At 39.0% G+C, this 25,455-nt stretch overlaps 1 protein-coding gene across 1 annotated transcript in view; it reads right to left on the bottom strand.

The window, feature by feature from the left end:
- Positions 1-25,455, bottom strand: part of SLC9A9 (solute carrier family 9 member A9) — a 366,051-nt gene that overhangs the window by 226,885 nt on the left and 113,711 nt on the right. Inside the window, exons 7-8 of the mRNA XM_067465985.1 lie at positions 11,136-11,274; positions 4,835-4,940 (exon numbers count right to left, since the gene is read on the bottom strand). Coding sequence (XP_067322086.1) covers positions 4,835-4,940; positions 11,136-11,274 — 245 coding nt within the window. The remainder of the gene's footprint in view (positions 1-4,834; positions 4,941-11,135; positions 11,275-25,455) is intronic.

Here is a 25,455-nt window from a genome sequence, read left to right on the forward strand (position 1 = left end):
ATTTCAGATAGTTAAGAGTACAGGATGACACACTTTCCAAGTTGACTGAAGAGAGAAACTATAATATGTCACTTGGGGTGTGAAAAGATGACATGTGCCAATTATATTCTGGTTGGTTGTACGGTATGTTCCAGTCCTCTAAAAATGGCTTTTACCTTTTCAGTGCCTGTTCCTCTAGTAATTAAATCATTGTTGATGGCATTTCTATATTCATTGCAGCAAATTTAGAAATGGAAATTAAACTGAGGCATTCTATTTCAGGCTTCAAACTAGTTTTCTTAAAGAAAAACATTGGATCCATTTCTGCCTAACATGACACCAAAATCAGCATTAGACCATTTTTGATTATCTATCATGAGTCAGCCATTGATTTCTCCTCACGTTTCCTTTTATGTGAGTAATGAAGACTATCCTAACCTAGCGCACACAATTTATAAAATAAATGTGAAGAGACATAATTTAGATACCTGCTATAGAGCTTGCATTGTCTTTTCATGTGAAATTCTTAGTTATTTGTCTTATTTCAGTCTGAATGAGTTAAAAATGCTGTGCTTAATTTTGCTTTATGTGACACCATATGTATTAGGGAATGTTAATAGGATGTGATTTAATATGTATATGAACAATTAGTTCCTGGGGTAGCATAGTCAATGTATGTGACTACCTTACAGCAATAGTGAGTATATCTTTCAAGATGCCTCTGCATGGAAATAATCTCTCGTTGTCTTTGCAATTTTGAAACATTTCTTCTGTTTCCTTTGGCTATATGGCATCATATAGAGAAAAAGGGAAGTATCTGCAGGCTTTCAGAAAAACACTGTAAAAGAGGGCTGTAGCCTATGCTTGTTAGTGAGGGAAGACGCAAACATAAAACCTTTGGTTGGTAGAAGGATATAACAGAGTGGCTGGCAACCTGAAAAGAATAACTTCACATTGCAGTGGCTCCCTCAAAACACAGAGTACATTAGAATATTGTGACACTATGGCTGATGGAGTCTTAAATGGGTTTTCTTTCCTTCTACTATGACAAGAGCTTAGAACAGTAATATTTTCAAGCTCTGAAACCTTTTTCAAAAGCAGTATCTATCTACAGCAAAAGTAGGTTAGCCAGTTTCTTTCTCTGAAATATAGCACATAGCACCTTAGCATCTAAGAATTTACCTGTCCCTGTTAAGCTTCCAAGATCAGACTTTTAGAGTATTCGGAAGGGGATGTGATGATATCACAATGCCATATAACTTATTTAATTTGCCTGAACATTCATATTGAAATTGAGAAATTTAAAGCAGTTGTGGATAGTGAGATGTAGACTGCAGATAGCAAAACTCACAGCGCAGATACTGAGATCCATTAGGGGGATAATGAGTAACGGCAGCAGGCCACCTGTGGATTTGTGCCTGGTGAGACTTAAGCTATAACTCTATGCTCCCCAATCAAGAAATCTCACTAGTTGAAGAAGAAACCACTGAGGTAATTTTATTCAATCCAGCTGGAAAGGATGACAACTCATGGTAAACAGCAAAAGGAAGCCGACATGTAAAACAGACATTTTAATACAGAGAGTTCTTTTGTTTTTCCTGTGCATGCCCAGCTAGTGCTGGCTTCACACTGATCGGTGGAACTGATCAGTGCGAAGGTTTTGGGGGAGAAATAGGCATTAATTGAAGTGAGAGAGGGAGAAAATAATAAATGCCAGGGAGTAGTTGCCTCGCAGCTGACGTCATGGCCAGCTGCGAGGATTCCCTCTGTGAGGCGGGACTGAGGAAGAGAGTGATCCCACTTCTCATGCAGATTTCTGGTCTCCAATGGCTGACAGAGGGCAGGATGACCATTTAGACCAGTGGTTCTCAACCTGTGGGTCCCCAGGTGTTTTGGCCTACAACTCCCAGAAATCCCAGTCAGTTACCAGCTGTTAAGATTTCTGGGAGTTGAAGGACAACACATCTGGGGACCACAGGTTGAGAACCACTGATTTAGACAACGAAACTCATCATTTTCTGAATGGATTATCATGTCCCATCCTTGGGATGAACAAAGAGGGGGCATTTGGTCCCATGGGCTATATTGTTAGTAAAATTGAGCCATGAGTCCTCAGCGAATGAGTCCAACGCCTCTGGTGCTAGTGTCCATTGATTTCCATACCAAGATGAGAGGATTATTAAGTCCATTCCTGGGAAAAGGGGAAATTGCATTGTGGAGGAGCGGGACAGGACCTTCTGGCATGCTAGATGTCTGCTGGGTGATTAGTGTTCATTTATGTCCAGGTGACTGCACAAAGGGTGGGCAGCCCATTGCTGGTACTCATTATCCACCTAATGGATCTTGGTATCTGCACTGTGGGTTTCACTATCTGTGGTCCTGATCCCATTATCTGCAACTGCTTTAAATTGCTCAATTTCAATATCACTGATGGCAAATAATTAAACTGACAAATTAGCTCTGGATTTGCCCTTAATGACATGTAACCAGATCAGATTTGTTGAGTAACCACATGTTTGAGAGGGATTTTCTTGCTTTTCATTCCAGTCCCCTGGTTCACAGAGTTGCCAAAGGGTACATACTTTTTACCCCTTGTAAAAAGCCTGCCTCATTTTTCACACATCCTCATTTAAGTAATCTTCATCATTTCTTCTGTTCTAACTGGTATTAGTAACATCAGTCCAATTGAATACAGGAAAAAAACTGCAACACACACTTTTTGTTGCATATGCACAGTGCTGAGACAAAAACAGCAGCTGTTTCTGGGACGATCTGGCTTGACAACACATTTAGTCATACTGATTGATATGGGGACATGTGGCATCATATCCATGTTGCTGGGAAGGCAGTCTGTTGATCAGGCTAGTGAATCTCTGTCAAAGGTTTTACAGTATAGAGATAGGAACAAAGGAACAAAGAACACGGACGTATTTACCATAACTATACAGGAAATAATTCCATTCTTGTTTCTGCTTTGTGCTTAAAGATGAATATTTCTACCACACACACTTTTTTGCAATTTAAATAAAAACAATAAGCTGTGTAGGAAGCTTTTGAAAACCTCATTGTTAAAAGTAAATGTTCTATTTCTCAGCTCCACAGTCACAAATGCCCAATGAAGGATCTTTTTAAAGGCTCAGCAGTTCTACTGCCCACATAAAATTATATGGAAAATAGTTTTCCAACTCATTTTAAAAGATCCAGTCTCCCACAAAGGATTGTGCTTTCCCAGATCCTGGATCTGAATTGAGATACAATTTTCCCTGCAATCTTTGGTGAGCAAGCTCAGGTTCTATGAAAATTTGGAAAGGGGGCTGAGCCCAAAGGGCACAATATTAAATGCCCATTCATAGAGTATAATTTTTATTTTTCCGTGTCAGTGGCAAGGGCACAAGGAGGGAGCCATTCTAGTCTTCTTAGGAAGAGGGTTCCAAAGTCAGAGAGCAGTCACTGAGAGGGCCTTCTCCATTTTTCATAGACAGAGAAAAGGACCTCTTTGAAAAATTTTAGAACTTGAATAGTCTCATGCTATGAAATATACTGCAAAATAATCCAGGGTCATATATCAAATAGTCCGATGACATCATAGCAATTCTTTAAGCTTTTACTTATATAAACAAAACTTTAACATGAGGAAGTTTCAATAATTCTCTTCAACACCTGTTATAAATGACCACCCAAAATAAAAGAATAGAAATTAAAAATGCTGTTAGTAATTTTTTTTCTGTGTAGCTATTGGTAAAAGCATTCTAAAACAAATAATGGCATGACAATAAAAGTTTCTCTCCTCCACTGAGATGAAACTGAGGTGAACTTGTATATGATCGTAAGTAGTCTGGCTATTCCAAGCATAAATGTAATGCCCAAAAGCAGATGTTGTCCATTTTAGTGGGCTCGTAGATTAACGTTCTGCCTCTGGGACTCCAGAGGAGATATTTGTTTTGCCAAAAACAAAAACCAGAAGAATCTGCTGTTCATTTTATACTGGTTTTATTTTGTGACTGTTGTGGTTTTAAAAAAAACATTTCTATGATTTGTTTGTTTTAATTTAATTTAATTTTTGCGTGTGTCATTTTCTGTTATAGAGTTGACACAAAACTAGTCAGAGTCTGTATGTCATATGGTGGCATATAGAACCTTATCACATTGCCATAAGGATTTGCCACACATTGTGGCAAATCCATGTGGTTCTGGCAAGGCTGGGAGAGTGAAAAACCTGTTGTCCCATGCCCTGCATCACCTGATTTACAGCTGCCTTCATCCCATGGGGATGTTTCAAAGGCAACATGGGAAGCCTCCTGTTTTGCCAAGGCAACAGCATACACCACGTGCTCTCCCCTTTTGCCATGGAGCCTGACCGGAAGTAGATGTGCATCATGTAATGGGCACTGTGGTGAAAGGGGAGAGCAAAAGGCCAATAGTCTCTGTCTATTTTCAAGTGTCAATCACCTGACATTTACACTTATTTTTTAACAAACAAAAAATAGAAGCAGAATTGTCTGAACAAGTCTATTACATTTGCAAACATATTAACAACCAAGGAGGATCTACCCAAGAGAAATGTTCCCTCTTATGTGATAATGTATTTTCTGGTTTTGGGTGTACCCTTGATTCTGCATCCATAAATACATTGGTTGACACGGAACATTTTTATAAGACAGCAATACACTGGCATTATCATTGGGGTCAGAAAATACTCAGGATTAAGACATTTGATGGAAGTGTTTTATGTGTTCAGATTAGGGCTAAATAATTCCGAATAATCTTCATAAATTAGTTGTCCTAAATTGAATTTCAATCTTAATAAGGTTTTATCAAAACACTTTATGGCTCTTTTCTGTTATATAAGTAGTACCTGTAAGACCAGCAGCTTCAGCAGACAAGAAGGCACTCCATGACAAAAGGAAAAATAGACCCGTTTCCAACATGGGGAATTCATACAGCTTGGTAAACTTAGTCAAGTGCTAAAAAAGGTTAAGGAAAAGGAAGTGCAATATTGTACACATTTTTAAATGAGCCCTATAACAATATGTTGTGCATATATTATACAATATAATTTTCACAGTCTCTGCATGGATATAATGCCCCCCCAACAATTTCAAAGAAATTTAAACAAAATTTAAGAAATGAAATTCAATTTTCTCCCTTCTTACCTTCCAAGAAGTAATACAAATATTTGGCCCATTACAAAATTCAGTTGGGCTAGTTGTTCCCAAATGTGGGTCACATGTTATTGAGCTATAACTCTCACAATTCTTGACCAATTTGTCATAATGGCTGGAAATTGATCTGGTTTGTAGTTCCACAACATGCAGGGGTCCTTCAAGGGACTACAGTGGTGACAAACACAATGCTTAATAACCAGATTCTGTATGGTCATAGGCCAATTGTTCTTCCAATAAAGAGGTGAAAAACCTTTAAGGGTTTCTCTTTTTCTTCCAGAATACTGATGAAATGTAGAGGTGTTGCAAAAGTCTTTCCACTACTTCATGGGATTTTGGTGACCAGATTACCAAGTGGAGGCAGGCATATTATGGATACATTATCACTTATTTAAAGACCATTAGTATTCTCCCTCAGGGAGAGAAATACTTCAGAATCTGAAACAATTTGCAGTGATGAATTTATGATCCTGACAAATTTATGTTTCTAGACTCTGTGGTTTCTAGAGTCTGTAGCAAAAGCTATGTTTTATTTATTTTAAAAATAGCTTCTATTGTGAATATTAAGAGTAAGAAACTTAATGAACAGTGTATCTGACAGTGCTTAGAAACATTGCTGCTCAGAGGCAACTGAAAAAATCTCTGTGATCATGTGGCAAAATCTAGCTTTAATTTTCCAGCATTAGTTCAGTTCATATGATGTCTAATTCTATTTCCATTTCTCTTTGCAATGTTTTCAGGTCACAGAAATGCAGCTGTGACAAAGTCAAATGGCAAACAAGATGATCAAGTCAAAATTAGCTCAAGGATTATATTATTTCAGGCTAAAGGGAAGGTCACTGCTAGCTCCATGGAGCGTATTTAGCATTAATTTAAGGAAGAGAAAACAGGAATACTGATCTGTTTCAATAAAGCAACATAAGAAAGATTTGATAAAATCACTTAGTGGTGGCTATTATTCATGTTTCCTATACATTTCTCTGTTATTCTGAGAGAAATATTGGAGCTTGATGGGCATGGGTAAGTAGAAGTTTCAAATTGGATTTCTAATAGGCTGAGATCTTCTTTGACACAGATGGAGGGTAAAACTGCACCAGCATACCTACACAAGAAATCCATCCAACATTGTAGGTATGAAGGCTGGTAGCACTATGACAGTCATTGTGGGAACTCTATCAGAGATCCCATGGCCAATAAATGGCTGTTTTAATGGAAGAAAGTGGAGTTGTGCTTAGCAGCTCTCTCACTGGTGTTACGCTATGAAAAACCTTTGTGCAAGGAGGTACTTGCACAACAGCTTAAGAAGGAATGGCTGTAGTAACACCTAGTTATGGAAGTCTAACCTTCTAAGAGGAGTTGATCACAATTTTTTTCCAAGCAGGTTGGTGAGATATCTCTGCAGCTAGGCTTAAGTGCAAGGTAAAGGTAAAGCTTTCCCCTTGACTTTAAGTCTAGTTGTGTCCAACTCTTGGGGGTGGTGCTCATTGCTATTTCTAAGCCGAAGAGCTTAGACACCTCCAAGATCATGTGGCTGGGATAACTGCATGGAGTGCCATTAACTTCCCGCCAGAGCGGTACCTATTGATCTACTCACATTTGCATGTTTTCAAACTACCCCGGATTCGAACCGCTGGCCTTTTGGTCAGCAAATTCAGCAGCACAGTGGTTTAACTGGCTGTTCCACCGGGAGCTCCTTAACTGAGAGGCATTTTCTCTCATATTTGTCCACTTCTACAGCAGACTTCAGTCTAGTGTCCCAAAACTTTGATAGATTAGGATAACTGAACATCTTCTGTATTATAATATTGCAAAGAGAAAGAGTAGAAAACATTGCGTTCTCCACTTTGCTAGCCAACACATCCATTTTTGGGTTCCCACAGAGATGGCTGTACCTTAGTATGAATATTGGTGGAAATTGAAACCATTTTTCTCTGATCTGCAAATATGATAGGAGTATTGTCGAAGGCTTTCATGGCTGGAATCACTAGGTTCTTGTGTGTGTGTTGTGTGTGATTGTGTGTTGTGTGTGATTGTGAGGTTTATAGAACATGGCTCTATAGCCCGAAAAAACCCACAAGAACCTATATGATAGGAGTATTGTGAGCTTTGGGTTTGCTTGGGTTGATTCAGATCTTGGGAAGCTTTTCTGATTGCTTCTGCAATCCTATTATTCTTGCTTGCCCTGTTCATTTAAAAACATGCTATTATATAGACTTGTAAAGCTTTTGAATTTTATCTTGGGCTCTGCTGCAAGAGGGACCCTGGGGCCTGAGTACTGCCATCCAGGTTTGCTGCCTGCTCGGCCCTGGGCTTACCCACGAGGAGACCTGCAGCCACACCCTCATTCCAGCCAGCTGACCCGGCAGCCTCCAAGGAGAGAACAAAAGGTCTGACCTAGAGGCCTGGAAGAGCTTTGTTGGGCTCTGCTGCAAAAAGGACCCTGGGGCCTGAGTATTGCCATCATTCCAGCCAGCTGACCCAGCAGGGAGAGAACATGGCCCCCGCAACCTCGCCGCGCTGCTACTTTAATGGCCGCGCCACCCATTGCCTGGCTGCCGGAATACCTGTGCCGGGTGTCTCCATAGCCACGCTGCCCATCATTTGGACATTGGAACACCTGTGCAGGCGCTTGTTTTTGGGGTTCCCCTGCCTCTTCTGTTGCTTCAGACCACTTTTTCATCAGCCCACTTTGGTTGGGATTCAATGTTTATTTTTAAGCTCTTTTTTGTGTTTATATTTGAATTATTTTATGTTTACTTTTAAGCTTGTTATTGTATTTATATTCTAATTGTTATCTCATGTTTATTATTATATGTTTAAATTAATATGTTAATTGTTTAAATTCATATGTTATGTTTATTACTATATGTGTAATGCGGCATTGTATGCCATGAATTGTAAGCCACCCTGAGTCCCCCACTGGGATGAGAAGGGTGGGGTATAAATGTAGTATAATAATAATATCTTCCAGAGAAAACCCATCCAGGAGAGGAGAATGTAAAACAGGAAATGTGAAAGAATATCATAGTTTTGCAAAGACCAGTTAAGTTTCATAGCATCATGCTGTGTTTCTATTTTAGGAAGAAATTGCTCGAAGATATGCATATGCATATCTATAGTGAGCATATGCTTCACTTGCCTGCATTATACCAAGCAGTGCTTATTACCTGGAATAAAAACAAACTATTAAAACATTGTTCAGATCCCATCTACCTACACTGTCATATAATGCAGTTTCATAATGAAGTTTAACTGCATTGAACTGAATTATATTAGTCTACATAGCCATATAATGCAGTTCAATGCAGTTAGACTGCATCATGACACTGCATTATATGGCAGTGTAGATCGGTCCTCAGTCCTAAAATATAGAGCAATGGTTTTAAAAACATCTCAAATAAGAACAACTGTCACATATTTTTTTTAAAAGGCATTCTGGGATAAAAATATTTTTGTTTAGCTACTGAAGGCTAAAGGTAGGGTACAGATTCTTTGATTCTTTGGAGGGATATTGTTACTTAGCCATAGAAGCGAGAAGTGAAATCAGAAAATGAATGCAGAAATATGGTAAAAACATCTGGAAACCAAGCTCTATGAGCTTTTAAAGAAATAGCAATGTTAATCTCTTGCAGAAGGAAGGAAAGGGGAAAATGGGGGGGGGGGGGGAAGAAATATGGTAACAGTTTTAAAACTTATTTTCATTTGTTAGCATTGGCTTTTATAGTTATAAAGCCACTTCTTCAGTTGCAGAAATTTTATGAGGAAAAGCTTAGGGGGCTATGTTTAAATATATGTATGTTTAGCTTGGAGAAGATTGAGAGGTGAAATGATAGCCATATTTAAATCCTTGAAGATATTTCATATGGGAAGACAGGGTGAACTTCTATTGCTCTGTTCTGGAGACTAGAAGATGAATCAGGGGATACAAATTACAAGAAAAGAAATTCTATCTTGACATTAAGAATAGCTTCTTGACTGTAAAAACTGTTTGAAGTGGAATAGACCTCTCTTAGGAGTGCTTTAGTCCTGTATTCTTGCCTTGCTTGGGTGGGAAGTGCCATAGATGGCACGTGTGATTCCTTCCCCACTCTATCATTCTATTATTTTAGCAGCTTTTGGGAAGGGGTCCATTAGTTCCACATACTCCAAATCAATACTAAGGTCCCATCTTCACTGCCATTATAATAAGGATTGTACTGGATTATATGGTAGATTCATATAATCCAGTTCAATCTGTATTATATGGCAGTGTAGATGGGGCTGAAGAAAGCAACATGTATACCGTATTTTGCAATGTATGCTGTATTGGGTTGTGGTGGGGGGCTTATCACTAGAACTCCTCAAATAGTGCAAATGTGCAACACACCATCCCAACAAGATTACAGAATAAATCCCTATGTAGGAAAAGTTGCAGGAACATTTATCTTTCCCCACTAAAATATCATTTGGGGGGTGGGGGTGGAAAATCTTTTTCAGTGGAAAAATACAGTACATAGTATTAAAAAATAAAATCCTCTTTCCAAGACTTCAGATCTCCAGCATAGCTTGCAGCTTCAGTTTGCAGCTTTATCGAGTGTTTGAAAAAGGTGCAGGATTTCATTGTTTGTTTAAAAATCTGAAGAAAAAAAACCCTACCCACCTTTCCACTTTAGAGCTTTGGCACGAGACTGTATGATTCTCTTCTAAGGAAGACATGCACTGACAAGTTACTCCAAACAAAACATAAATGTGAGTGAATGGCAAAGCAAACGTAAGGAAAATACTGAGAAATATTGTTTACTGTGTTTTGCTCAGCAATCAGATACAATACTGTTTTAGTCAAAAATTGAGAACAATGTGGGAAACTCTCTTGGTTTTTAAATGTTCCACGGGCCTGCAATAAAATTAAAAAGGTATATTAGCCTGATTGCTCAAACAAAAGTGACCTTATAACACTTTCAAAATTCCTCTTGTAATTTTAGATATAAATACAAAAGCTACTCTGGGCTATGATGAGACACATTCACAATGTATGTATTCATCAACTAGATCAAAAACAAATTTCTTAGGAGACACCATCTGGCACCCTGCTGAGCAGTTACAGCTGAATTACTTAGACCAGTGTTTCTCAAACTCTGCTCCTCCAGATGTTTTGGACTTCAGCTCCCATGATTCCTAACAGCTGTTAAGTTGTCTGGAACCTCTGGGAGCTGAAGACCAAAGCACCTGGAGGAGCAGAGTTTGAGAAACAATGACTTAGACTGACACACTTGTGAAGGCTTTTTACTCATGCCCCCACAAGTGTATCAAATGTTTTCTCATAATCTACCTATAGCCATCAGCCACATTGAGAGATGGGATATATTCTACTTCTCATTGGACTGTGGCAGGATGATGTTTTCAGCCCACTCCTGCAGCAATCTCTGGTTTGATATTCAAAGGCAGGGGCCCCTTCTCGTGGAATAGAATCATAGAGTCAGGAAAGACCATTCAGTCCAACCCCATGCTATGTAGGAACACACAATCAAAGCACCCCTAAGATCACTGGCAGGAAAGGGCTGGAAATAGTGCACCCCAGTCATTAATAAAATATACCTCCATGCTCAATAGGACTGCTGGCTTTTAAAGGATGCTTGTGGGGTCAAGTCAGGGGATGATACCCATTCATTATCTGTGCTGTATGGTTTTGGCATTTGTCTTTCTGAAGGATGAGATTGAAGGAGGAGGCTGAAGGCCAATTATAGAAAGTTATTTGCCTTGGATATTTCATGCAGTGAATTCTTCAGCATTCTGTCTATCAGTGGTGATATCAGTACATCAATGCAATGTGTTAAATCAGTTGAACAGAAAAACCTGGGTATGTTTAAAATGATGATGGTCCAGATAGCACTGAAATCTTAATCAAAGAACTTTGTTTTTAGTGAAGCCGTTAACAGTTGTGTGGCAGTATTTGCTCTTACAGCACCAGATCTTGCAAACTTGCTGAATTTTAAGTGCTTTGGCAACAAAGGATATTAAAGCAGCAACAACTGCATAGGCAGACCCCATTGCAAATGATCCAGCAAAGATGCCTAGAAAATTCCCCACGGATTGAAAGAAGGCAGCAGCGTCAAAAGCATTGGGATTCTCCTTGGGACTGTAAATTGATATCGAACTAAAAAGAAGACAAAGAGAGAAAGAGAAATAATGAATTCAATCACATAGCACAGAGGCTAAAATCAAGAGCTTAAGCATGTACTAGCAATTGCTTCTCAGGGCTCCCAGCAGATTGGAAAGTCGTGGGGAAGATGAAAGAAGGGTTTATGTTTTAAAGCAATATTGTGGGCCACTGTCATTTCCTGCTTGTCAGTAAACACTTTTTTTGCACTCCAAGTGTCATAAAGGGTATTATTGCCAAGCCAAGTAGACATTAAAACATGGGAGGTATGTAAGGAATTTATGGCCAAGATATATAACTTTGAATTATTTATTGGCCATATGTCTTCGGAATGGTTATACATTCACAAATATCCCTGATAAAAAGGCCATTTTTATAGCTTGCTCACAAATGGGCAGTACAAATCATGGTATGCACAAAATCTGCGGTAGTGATCTTGTCATAAACCATTATAGTTGTTCCATTCACTAGCTTTACCCTTCATAAACAAAATTGTGAGCATGTCAACAGCTTCACAGTATGAAGCCCCGGGGAAACACAAACCAAACAGTTCCTCACGGAAAAGAAAACTGATGCCTCTGCCAGAGGTCCTGCTTTTTATCTGAGTCTTTGGTGCCTGGCATCACGATTAAATTCTTATGGGAAATTAACGTTGTGCCACAGTAGGAAGATGGTCTACTTACAAGATTTTCAAGGGCATCAAAATTCCTGTTCACCAGTAGGCACTCAATGCTCAGAATGCTAATAATACTGCCAAGTTGACATGCTCTTCTTTTTGTTATAACATTAAACTTAAGAGATATGCAGTAGCCTCCAGCATCCCAAATACTAATTAAGAAACATTTCAGTTTTCTATGGCCCTTTTACTTTTAGCATGCTAAGCCTTTGCTACTGGCTGTCAAGCAGTATTTAGAACAGGATTCTCAAAAGTTTGTAATGCTGAAAAATGCTTGGTGTCTCAAACATTAAAATTTAAGATTTATTTGGAACTGATTATTAATATTTTAGACTTATGAATCTCAAGAACTTGCCAGCCTAACAAACTCATTTATTCCCAGGAGCAACTAGCCATAAGAGATGCAGCATTAAAAGGAACGCCTAAAAAGGCATATTCATTTAAAGTTCTTAATAGTGCAATCTTATACATGTTTATGTGAAAGTGAGTCACATTAAATCAATGGCCCTCCTCTCAGGTAATAGTGCAAAGAATTACAGCATTAAAGAACTTGTAGTTCACTAGTTGATTAAGTCTTGATTTAAATATTATCACTGGCACATGGTTGCCTCTGCTGCTTCTTTGGTTAAAATTATAACAATTAGCAAAAACATTTGAAGCTATGCGGATGGTGTACCTACATGAACTACCTACAATTATAAGACATTAATGTTTTACTATAATTGGAAGTTCTGACAGGGGCCATACTGGTGTATGAAACAGCCAGTGATTCATGTAATGAGGAGAATTATGAACTGAAAGATGTGAGAGCCAATAACAGGAAGCAAGCAACCACAACTAGAGAGTAATATGTAACTAATATGTTAATTAATTCTTAAAATATTTTACCCTATCCTATATTGAAGATCTCAGGTCAGCTCAGACAGGATTAAAACATTTTACAAGATTTAAGTAAAGGTTTCCTCTTGACATTAAGTCTAGTCGTGTCCAACTCTGGGGGGTGGTGCTCATCTCCATTTCTAAGCCGAAGAGCTGGTGTTGTCCTTAGAAGCCTCCATAGTCATGTGGCTGGCATGACCGCATGGAGCACCTATTGATCTACTCACATCTTGTATGTTTTTGAAGTGCTAGGTTGGCAGAAGCTGGGGCTAACAGTGGGAGCTCACCCCACTCCCTGGATTTGAACTGCCGACCTTTCAGTCAGTGGGTTCAGCAGCTCAGTGATTGAACTTGCTGTACAACCGAGGGCTCCATGATTTAAAGCAATTAAAAAAACAAACGAAGACCATATTAAACTGTGGTAACAAGTTCAAAACAGATTTTTAAATAATTTTAAAAGAAACTTAAAGCTTTTAAAATTATGTACACCATATTTGGGATGAGTTAATGAGGTCCAAAGGCTCTGATGAATAGCCATGTCTTAACTTGGTGCCCAAATGACATGAGTGTTGGTGCCAACTGAGCCTCCAGGAAGAAGGCATTCAGACATTGGGGTGCCCATGGCTGAGTGAGAAGACCTTCTCCCATGTCCAGACGCATTACATCAAGCTCCCTGGTAAGGCACAGAGGAGCAACCTGCCAGCACATCTTAATCTTCAGGCAGACATATATGAGGAAAAATATTCTCTCAAATATCACTTTTAAAATTTCTTAAAATGTATGTCTCACTTTACCCCGAATACTCATAGCAGGTTTTTTGAAGATCAATAGTATAATTCTGAATCTATTTCCAGAATGACTTCCTAAGTGTTTGCGCTGCAGATAGTGCCATTTTCTTTTGATTGACACATGAAGTGCTCATTGAAATCAGATACCACTCATATGGCCAGCATTGAAAAATATGTCAAGTCTTCACAGATGCTGAATTATCTGGAACCCACTTACTGAATAGATGGGCAATTGCACAGGGACCCTCCAAAATGCTGTGAGCAGCTGCCAGGAATATGTGATGTTGGCAAAAATGTTACTCCATACAACCCAGTCCATCTATGTGTTAAGCAGACTTCAAATGTCTATGTAAATTATCACTGCAGAGAAATGTTCTCAATGGCCTCTATTTGGACCCTATACAATTTGAATAAAAGGATGAGGATGCTCACATGTATTCAACTGTTTGCAAATGAATGAAGGTTAAGATTAAGAACCAAATATTTCCATTTCCATAAGAAGAGGGGGAGGTTACAGCTACACTGTAGAATGAATGCAATTTGACACCACTTTAAATTGCCATAGCTCAATGCTATGAGATCCCGGGATTTGTAATTTAATGAGATACCAGCACTCTTTGGCAAAGAAGGCTAAATACCTTGTGAAATTATAACTCCCATGATTCTATAACATTGAACTATGGCAATGAAAATTGAGTCAAATTACATTCATTTTACAGTGCAGATGCACCCTAAGACTCCTTCCACCATTATGATTAGCAGTGCAATAGGAGCTGAATCACACTTGCCTTCCATAGTGTTTGGCCCTGTTGGAAGGCAACATCATATGGGAGAAGCAACACTAGCTTGTTAATTTCTTAAGAAGCTGTGGTATGGGTCAATACAGCCAAGCAAAAATAAAACCAGCAAAAAACAAACAAAACAATTGCTACTAATTTGGCTGGCAACATATTCCCTACAGTAGCAAGGCAGTATGGCACCTTTTGGGAGGCATGAATTGAAGGGTGCAATTGCACTTATATCATGCTAGTGAGCTTCCGCACAAGAACTGATTGGTCCCACTGAGAATAGGATATCAGATTAGATTGGCTTTCAGCATGATCCAGCACATCTTTTCTTATGTTTTGTGCTTGAATAAACTTGTTGATACACATATTTTTCTATAGAGTGGCTGAGAGGTTAACAACTTCCTGGTAGGACAATGTACGTAAACGTTTGTTTCATGCCCAAAATTATTCAAAATTACTTTGTGTAAAATTGCTTTCAGACTACATGTGTAAAGTATATAGGAGATACACGCACACAGGTACAAGCATTTCAAAATCTTTAAAAAAACCAAAAATACAGATCTCTACTGCTACATGCATTTCAGATAAGGGATACTCATTCTGTACTTTTCAGACTGGTTCCACGATAGCTATCATTCCAGTGACAAGTAAAAAAAAAAAGTTTTCTTGCAAATCTACACATGTGACTGATTTTAAATAGCTGCAAACTATTTTAATCCGTTTCAGTCTTGGACCTATCTCTGTGTATAAGAAAAGAAGCAGTATGTGATTGACTGAAAAGAAAAAATCCCCAACTGTTAGGGATGAACAAATGCAAGGGCTGAAATAGTTGTTCCTAGACACTAGTGAGAGGTCATCCTCAATTCCACCTGCCTCTGTTATGACTATGTACTGTGTCTGTTCCACCCTAAGTCCTCTTTGGGCTGAAAAGGGTGGAATATAAATACGCTAAACAAATAAAGAGGGGAATCATGCCTTTGTCCTATGACTGTCGAGAAGTCCTCCCTCCACACCAACTACCATCATCATGGTCTCTGAGGAAGACAGGAGGGGCCAACATCTGCTGGCCCCAATCCTTTTCCATGCCATTCTTTTTACTTGGATTAAATAAATAATATTCCCTATTCTGAAAACCAAATTGTCAAATAGAGTTAGGAATGACCATCTGCTAGCACTGCTACTTTCTACAACTGTTCAATGAGATACGCCCATCACCCTCCCAAATGGATGCTTTTCCCCCCAGCATCCCTGACTTGGAAAGCTGCAAGAAGAAAAGCAAAATAACCAACTGCCAAAGTAAGTAGCAAATTGTTCTATAATCTTTTATTGAAGCATGAGGTTTTTTGAGACCCAGCAGAACAACTTTCTATTTCTATGTAATTGTTTTTAAACGGTGTAATTTTCCTTGATGCTGCTACAAAGCAAGAAACACTTAAATGAATGGAAATCAAAAGAGAGTCACAACTCATTCATCTAAAGTACATTTTGGATTTCTGAGTGCCTTGGAAGTACAAAACACCAGTAGTGGGTCTTATATAATGCAGCTATAAGAAGGATCTGAGCACTGAAAATAGCTATGCTTGCTTGTTTAAGAAAGAAAAAAAAATCATTTGCAGCCAAATCGAACAAAAGGTTGCCAAATGATAGGATGTTTGGCAAAGGCCTGTTTCAATAAAAAGAAATAGTTGATGCTATTAGGAAAGGCTCTTTCAGAAAGTACATTCTTTGCATTTGTCAAAATCCCATGTTTCTAGTTCCATATTGGACTGCAACACTGTTTCACCCTTCTGCATGGAATTTTGTGCTTAGTTTTAAACATTTTTTATGCATTTGAACTAATGCAAACAATTTTTATAGACTAAAGTTTCCTTGTGCATGCGTTTCAAAGGTGTGCATGGTTTTATTAACATTTTTCTTGACTGAAATTCATTACAATCCTCAGCAATGTTCTGATGCTTGAGGGACGATGAACTTCCTCCTACTGCTTGTTTTGAATGGATATATTTTAGTAAAATGTGAACGCAATACATTTATTTTCTATCCCCAATTTTACATGCAAACACCCCAGGCTCACTCATTCCCCAGTATTTGTGGCAGCTGGTGACTTCTATATCACTTTGGTGGTTCATCTACTCCAGGCTTTTCTGAACTTCAAAAAAGCTGTTCATGATACTGAACCTATCCACCAAATATGCTCAACAGCTTGGATAATTCCTTCAAAGTACAGATTAAAACATAGTTTGTTTTCAATCCCCTACTGAAATGGGAGCCACCTGCTTCCATTTATCATCCTGGAGAGATGCTATGAGCTGATATATACAACAACTAAATTAACTGGACAAAGATCAAAGTTTTATGTTGCCTGAGTAATTATGAATGCATCTCCTAACTAAGTAACATCTCCTGGTCTAACCACCCTCCCCAGACTACCTTAGAATCCAGCAGTTCCACTGAATGCATTCATAAATAAGCAATGGTGCCATGATTATGAATATGTGCTATTATGCAATAACTAATGATAATGAATGTGAAGTAGTTATGGATCTGTAACTCCAGGTTATGGATCTTACAATGCCAGTCAAATACTCTGGCTGAATATAAGACAAAGGCTCATTTCAAAAAGGTCACATTCCTGTCCCTGGGAAACACATTTTTAGACAGATTTTAGGATTTTTTTTTGGCCAGAATCCTGTTTGGAATGTATATCTTTATAAGTGGACTTACACAAGCAGGAATTAGAATGACAAACATCTATATCTGGTATAGGGCTGCTGTAACATTGCTATATAGCAGAGCCAGTAAAATCCCCAATGCGCTTTGGTTATTGATACACAATGGGCCAATATGATTTTGTCCTGATGTGCATCACATTAATCCTGATTTGGGTTGAACACCAATGCACATTAGACACTCTTGCTGGTGTCCCATTATGCATCTTTGCAAACTAGCACAAAGCTTTCTTGGTGTTTCAGCTATGCAGCTAGGTATACATAAAGTCACAGAACATAATTTTAATCACATTATAGGTTTTCACAGTATATATAATTTTGTAACAAACTGTAAACACTTTTTAGAATTTTAACATTTTGTATGTATGTTTTAATAAAGAAAGAACATTTTGTTGTTGTTTATTTGTTCAATTGCTTCCGACTCTGTGATTTCATGAACCAGCCCACGCCAGAGCTTCCTGTCAGCCATGGCCACCCCCAGCTCTTTCAAAGTCACAGCAGCACCAGGGACTTAGAACTGGACTATACGACTGTTATGATAATTGGAAACAGCTTTGTGATGTGATGTGACTATTTAATTATGTTATTATTTTTACATTTTATATATTCATGGTTTTATATTGTTGTTTATTGATATTGTGGCATTGAATTGTTGCCTATGTTAGCCACCCTGAGTTCCCCCCCCCGGGGGGGGGGGGTTGAGAAGGGCGGGGTAGAAATGCTGTAAATAAATAAATAAATAAATAAATAGTGCTAGGTGAGTCCAGAAAAATGCCGACTATATTTCTTCAGTGGGTGTGTACCACGGTTCAGGGGCCAGCGATATTGTGCTAACTTGTCTTGCAGTACCCCATTTGCCCAGAGCAGCTCCCTGGAGTTTAAAGAGTGTTCATTACTTATTTGTAGCTATGTTTACATATATGTAACTATGCAAATGATGCAAAATCTTAGCCAATAACAGCCATAATGTTGTGCTTGTTTAGGAAACAGTGTCATTGCTTATCCCCATTCACATCCACTTGATGTTGGATAAGTCATGAAATGATCACCAGCTTGCACTAGACTGGAGTTTCAGTATCTATTTTGACTCAGTGTTTTCACATTCTGGAGATCTCTAAACTGTGACTGATATAGAATGTAACTCTCCATCTGTACCTATTTTATTGAAAGTAAATGTTCTTTAGATATGCAGCTGACACCACTTTGATGGCTGAAAACAAGGAGGAGCTGAGGGGCCTTCTAACTAAGGTAAAAGCAGAAAGTGCAAAAGATAGGTTGCAGTTAAACATAAAAAAACCCCAAGATTATGGCAAACCAGACTGGCTGATAACTGGCAAATAGAGGGAAAAACATAGCAAGGGTAAGATCAATAAAATAAAAATGCTGGAGATGTGAGAAAAATGTGGGTATGTTTAGTCATATGGGAGTGTAAAGTTGTTAAAAAGTTCTGGTATGAGGTATATAAAAAGTTAAGACCTGGGGTTCTAGGCTCAGCGATGAATCCAGGATCACTCCCAAGCTGCGAACCTGCGTCTTCAGGGGGAGTGTAACCCCATCCAGCATAGGCTGTAACACTATGCCCTGTTTGGCCTTTCAACTGACCAGAAGGACCTCTGTCTTGTGTGGATTCAATTTCAATTTGTTAGCCCTCATCCAGTCTGACACAGCAGCCAAGCACCGGTTCAAGGCTCCTTAGTGACTGGGATTTTTTCAAGAATAGTAGCATTGGAAAGTTGGTGAAGGAAAGCTGGGAAAACACAACATGTCAGAGTGAAGCAATGTGCCTAGACTAAACCATGCAATAAAGCTTGAGCTAGGGAAGAATGAGATTCTGCTGTAGACATTCCTATTGGAGTTGTGTTGACTGGCTACAGCAGGCAAGTTAAACCGCAGGAAACAGCATTCCTTACGAAAATGTATCAACAGTGAAATAGAGAGAATACAGGAGGACAGATAAGATTGTATCAACACTGCAGAACTAATGCCGTTTGATGTGACTGTAAGTGTTGTGACTTGATGCTATGGAATCATGGGAGGTGTTGTCTTACAAGGTTTTTAGCCTTATTTGCCAAAGAGGGCTGGTGCCTCTCCAAACTGCATCTCCCATGGTTCTATAGCATTGTGCCATAGTAGTTAAAGTGATGTTAAATTGCAATAATTTGACAGTGTAGATGCATCCTAAGACAGCTTTACCAATACTCCCACCATTGGCTTCTTTAAAAAGCTATAAAATAAATTGTGATTGATTGATGGATACATATTTGAAAAAGCATTCAAGTGGTCTCTAGAAGGTTTAGAATGTTTCAAATCATTTACAGAGTTTACCTAACCAGGTTTTTCATTCCCATATGCACACTGTTGGTTTTAAATAAAAAGTGTGTTAAAATGTGTGGATGTATTCTTTTTTTCTTATGGTATAGAAACATATTTTCCATGCGAATTCTTCCCCTGGTACTAAATTTTCTGTTAAAGAAAGAACGTGAAGCAACACACTGAGATATATCTGCACCACTAATAAATAAGTAGGTCCACAAACGTTCTTTCAGCGTGTGAAGTTCCTTTCAATATGTTCGGATGAACTTCCTAGCACCTTCTGTAGATCTTTTGCATTCAGCTTCTCTGAAGCAGAAGTTTCATCTTTCGGCTTTCAGCGACTAGATTTTTTTTTGCCTGTGATAGGTTGCTAAGTGCAGATATTTGTCTCTTAGAAAAAAGCCAACAGCGTACAGAGATTCAAATAATATTTTTATTATAAGTTAAAAAATGCAACACAGGGGAAAAAATTATTTTACTGCCTGTGTAACTTTGAAATGAAAGCTACATCTCTGCTTCTGAATTGAAGCAAACCTACTCTATCACTTGATGCTAATTAAACAACAAGAGATGACAAGCAGAGCCCCATCAGCCAGATTATGGTACCTTGAGTGCATTGTGAAGCATGGCGCCGAAAGCTGTGTGTCAGCAGCCACCCGAGAATAGCAATAATCCCCCCTGAAATTCACTGCCTCAAATCCCTTGTACCATAATGAAATGGAAACGATAAAGATAAGGCTAAAAGGATCTACCACGGCATTTGCTACGCTTAGGGATGCTGCATAAGCTTTGCTCCAGTAAGCTGTGCATCATTATCAGCAGCAATAAGGCTGGAGAATAGCACATTCATGTTACTAATTCGTAAAACTGTTAAAAGGACCAGCCAGGAATCTGAGCGGGACCTTAATTCCAAGACTGCAGCATTCAAGTAGAGCCCTGAAAGGTTATTGGAATTTGATGAGTTGTGCCTGGGCTGATTTGTTCATGTTGCATATTATGTTATTTTATAAGCAGATGCATCTGGCATTCAAAATGTTCCAGCCGTGATCCAACACAAAGCTAAATGGAAGGGAAGAATTTATTTATAAAGGCCAGTGTCCTGCTGGGAATTTATGAATATGTAACCTACGTTACAGATTCATAACTGCTATGTATTAATGATCCCTGCATAGCTCCTATTTATGGACCATGAAACTCTCTCCCAAACCCACTCACTGGGCAGTAGCTGCTGGGATTGACAGTAGTCTATTCCTAGTGGAGCCCCGAATGATGCAGTAGGTTAAAGCACTGAGCTGCTGAACTTGATTACCGAAAGTTTGCAGATTCAAATCTAGGGAGTGGCATGAGCTCCCGCTGTTAGCCCCAGCTTCTGCCAACCTAGCAGTTCAAAAACATGCAAATGTGAGTAGATCAATAGGGACCGCTCTGGCGGGAAGGTAATGGTGCTCCATTCAGTCATGCCGGCCACATGACCTTGGAGGTGTCTACAGACAATGCCAGCTCTTGGCTTAGAAATGGAGATGAGTACCAACCCCCAGAGTAGGACACTTAATGTCAGGAAAAAGCCTTTACCTTATTCCTCTATCAATGGAGAAGGGGCTGCATGACATTCCGACCCTATCATGTGAACGCTCTCTGGCATTAGGGGGTTTGTGACAAGAGTCTTTTTCCCCCCTACTGGTATCACCAAAGATCACTCACAGGATAGGATGGGAACATCAAGTGGCTGCTTCCCAACTGACAGCAAAGTGGACATCCACTGATCCTACTGTCTGTTTACCAGTATGTAGGGTTTGGGGAGGGTCTGAATGGAGTTCACTCCATAGCATTATAGTACAAAGCAATCATATACATTATGCCATATATGTATAATAGGGCTGGGCGGTTTCGTTCGTTAATTTCGTAATTCGTTATTAATTCGTTTTTTTTGATAACGAAGCGATATTGAACCATTCAGGAGCAACTAAAAAACAAAACGAATTTTTCAATTCGTTTCGTAATTGTTTCGTTATTGTTTTGAAATCGTTTTGAAATCGTTTCGAAATCGTTTCGTTATTATTTCCGCATGTCTGGTGCAAGTTTTATAGTTGTTGTTTGTTTTATCAGTGAAAAAAAATATAATTATCACACCAACAGTCAACAACAGAGGGAGAGGGAAGCTTCAGAAGTTCCCCCGTCCCATTTGGAGTTTTTTTAGCGTATTGCACGATCGCGTCCGCCATTAACGAATCGATTCGTAATCGATTCGTTATTGTTTCGTAATTGTTTCATAATTTCCGAAATTTCGTAAATTTCGAACTTTTTTTAAGGAAAATTTCGGAATTCTTTTAAAAATCGAAACGCAAAAACCCCCTAAAAACGAATTGAGTTTAGAAACAAATTTTTCCGTGGTTGCCCAGCCCTAAGCCTCTGAACTATTATTCTGGTATGACAACATTCAGATATTAAGATGTTTAAAAGTCAGCAGTAATGCTGGCAACAACACATTATGCAGCACCCTAGAGTCCTGCCAGAACAGGAGGTTTTAGCTTGGCATCTCAAAGAATATAAGGATGTTATTTGGAGGATCTCCTAGAGCAGTGTTTCTCAACCTGGGGATTGGACCCCTGGGGGGAGTCATGTGGGGGTGTCAGAGGGTTTGCCAAAGACAATCAGAAAACACAGCATTTTCTGATTCATATTATAGTCATGGGAGTTCTGTGTGGGAAGTTTGGTCCAATTCTGTTGTTGGTGGGGTTCAGAATGCTCTTTGATTGTAGGTGAACTATAAATCCCAGCAACTATAACTCCCAAATGTCAAGTCTATTTTCCCCAAAATCCACCAGTGTTCACATTTGGGCATATTGAGTATTCATGCCAAGTTTGGTCCAGATCTATCACTGTTTGAATCCACAGTGCTCTCTGGATGTAGGTGAACTACAACTCCAAAACTCAAGGTCAATGCCCACATAACCTTTCCAGTATTTTTTGTTGATCATGGGAGTTCTGTGTGCCAAGTTTGGTTCAATTCCATTGTTGGTGGAGTTCAGTATGCTCTTTGATTGTAAGTTAACTATAAATCCCAGCAATGACAACTCCCAAATGACAAAATCAACCCCCCCCCCCCAACACCACAAGTATTCCAATTTGGGCGTAGTGGGTACTTGTATTAAGGGGTTGTGGCATTAGGAAGATTGAGAAGCACTGTTCTAGAATGAGCATTTTACAGACTGTGGACAATTTGCAGGGAAGGCTCCCCTGGAAGAACGAGCCTCCATGGATTATCTGCAAAGGGATTTATTTACAGGAATGCCTCGGTTAACAAAGCCTATGATAAGGAACATTCTTTTTACAAAGCCTTTTTATCCCTAGCCTACCCAGTTCTTTTTCTTCTGTATGCTCTATCTAGAAATATTTCAGCAGCACTGACATTAGGAGGATGTTAAAAGAGGAATGGAGAAACACAGATCTTCAGTAGTAGTTTGCAGCAGCATAGTTGTAAAAATGCAATAAAGCTCGAGCTGGGAAAGAACACGATTCTATTCTAGCCAATCCCACTGTAGCTATGTGTACTTGTACAACAAGCAAGGTAAACATCAGATTGTACAATACACAAGGTAAATGGTAGATATACCACCAAAGTCCCTGCTGGGCATGTGAGAACAATAAACAGAGAGAAAAGAGGGAAGCAGATAAGTCACCCCCACCATATTGAAGAAGAATAGACCTAAAAGTTCAGCCACAAAAATCATAAGAAAAGCAGAGGCTGGTAAATGAAAAAAAAATACTTGGATGTATTTTGGAAGAAGCTTTCAAGTTCAAACATAGAAAACACAAATATTTTTGGTTTGTTTGTGCAATATTTTCTTGACCAGTTGTTCTATTTCAGAAGTGCATGTTGTTAGTTTGGGCTAAAAGGTTTACTGAAACACATTGAACTTATTTTTATGACTATTTCTGTCCGTTCCATGTTATTTCTCCCCCTGGTATCCTTTTTTTTAAGTTAAAGAAGTAATGCCAGAAAGACATATGTTTTGTTACCAGAGATATGTCTATATTTAGTTATCACTTTTGGATGCCAGCTTTCTTCAAATGTAGGATCCAAGGTAACTTGCAAACAATAATATGGTAACAATAAGATATTGGCACATAGCACCTATCATCCTCAACCATTGGCTATGCTGCTTAAGACTTGTCTGCTTGAATGCGACACCTTCCAATATGTTACAGATAAAAATTGAGACATGCGGCCAAGTACATCACAATGTGATCAATATGGCAAATATTATTAATGAAATCAAAGAGATAATCTAGGATGACTTGCAGCTGCTTCTTAATGTTTGAGCCTTCTGGGAAAAGCAAAATTCTGACTTTTCCTCTCCCTTACCTCATGCTGAGCTCTGTGAATGCAAGCCACTTTTTCAGTTTGAAATAAGTTTTCAGTAATTCAAGTAAGCTGAAAACAAAAAGGGCAGGTGGTTGAGGAGAGAGAAACCTAGACATTCTGAAAACAGCTAAAAGGGAAAACCAAATTGGTACAGTTGGGGGGGGGGAGTATGTACATAGTTCCCCAAGCCTGCTCTAGACCAGCGTTTCTTAAACGTTTCCACTTGGGACCCCTTTTGGGTCAATACATTTTATGTGACCCCAAGTATAAAGGTATATAAAACAGATATAAAAATCAAACACAGAATTTGCAATTTGCAAGGCTTGCTAAACAGGCTGATTAACCACTTTGAGTCCCCCTCAGGGTGAGAAAAGCAGTATACAAATACTGTAAATAAATAAGTTTTTCTTTTATGAAGTATAGCTGAAGCATCTTCTGCAGAGTCTGTTGTAACACTGCACGACAGATTTGTGTAAATGGGAAAAACAAATACTAGGTGAAAACGTTTACTGTTACCACATTTTGGGGACCCCAACAATGAATCATTTGGTTTAAGAAGCAGTACCCTAGACAGTCCTCCATGGTGTTAGGAGTTTTACTGTGTGCTTTGCAAAGGGCAGGTTGTCATTGGGAGGTAAAAACAGACCACCTGATAGGGAGGGCTGTGGGGCAGGCAATGGGGACAAATGCATTACAAGCCAAATGTGAATATGGAAAGTTCTGAACACTTTTAGGATACTAAAATGTATACATTACTGTTAAATATGAACACTGTAAAAACTCCATGGGCCTTTCACTCAAGCTACTGTCCTGGGATTCCAGTCTCATTCAAATAAGTATTTGCATTAATAAATGCTTGAGAGGATAGTGCACTCAGAAGAGACATGAATTCTGTGGTGAAGCTATTGCTATTAAGTATCCCCTCTGAGAATGTGAATCAGTCACTAGGGGATTTTCACAGAAACCTTAGAACTAGAAACAGGACTAGGCAGGGCTTTTCTCAGAGATAGCTTCCATGCTAGCAGTAATTTCACTTTAGTCCAGGTTTTATTTTATAAGATCTATGCAATGTACTGAAACCATTTTGAGATTAAAATTAAACCAGGAAAGCTCCATGAAAACTTGGGCTAAAACCTTCAATAAATTTACTAGGTGCTGACATGAAAGCCATAAAAGCCACAGGCTAGTTGATTTGAAAGAGATATTTGTTTTGCAACCTCATCAGATGAGCTAAATTGTCCATCCTATGACACTTGCACCTCTCTTCAGGCATGGAGCTTGCCAGATCCTGTGGGCCTCCTTCCCTGAAGAGAGGTGCAAGCATCTCAGGAGGCAGCACCAGCAACATGGGAGGCTTCCCGTGTTGCGCTGAAAACAATTGGGGTGGGGGGAGCTGCGCAGTGATGCGTGCCCCCATGGAATAAGGCGAGAGCTGATTAAGGTGATGTGGGGCAATGGGTTCCCCATGCCCCACACTGGATTCACCAGGATCCATGGAGAATCAACCTGCTATCACCTGGATTGGGGACCTCATGTGATGAAGTCCTTAGTCTATTTTGGGATAAAACAACATTAGAGAACTCAGAAACATCTTAAGTAAGCATAACAAAGGTTCTGTTGCATTCCTTTATGTCTTCTT

This window comes from Anolis sagrei, chromosome 3 (assembly GCF_037176765.1).
Source record: "Anolis sagrei isolate rAnoSag1 chromosome 3, rAnoSag1.mat, whole genome shotgun sequence".
In the NCBI taxonomy this organism is placed as follows: domain Eukaryota; kingdom Metazoa; phylum Chordata; class Lepidosauria; order Squamata; family Dactyloidae; genus Anolis; species Anolis sagrei.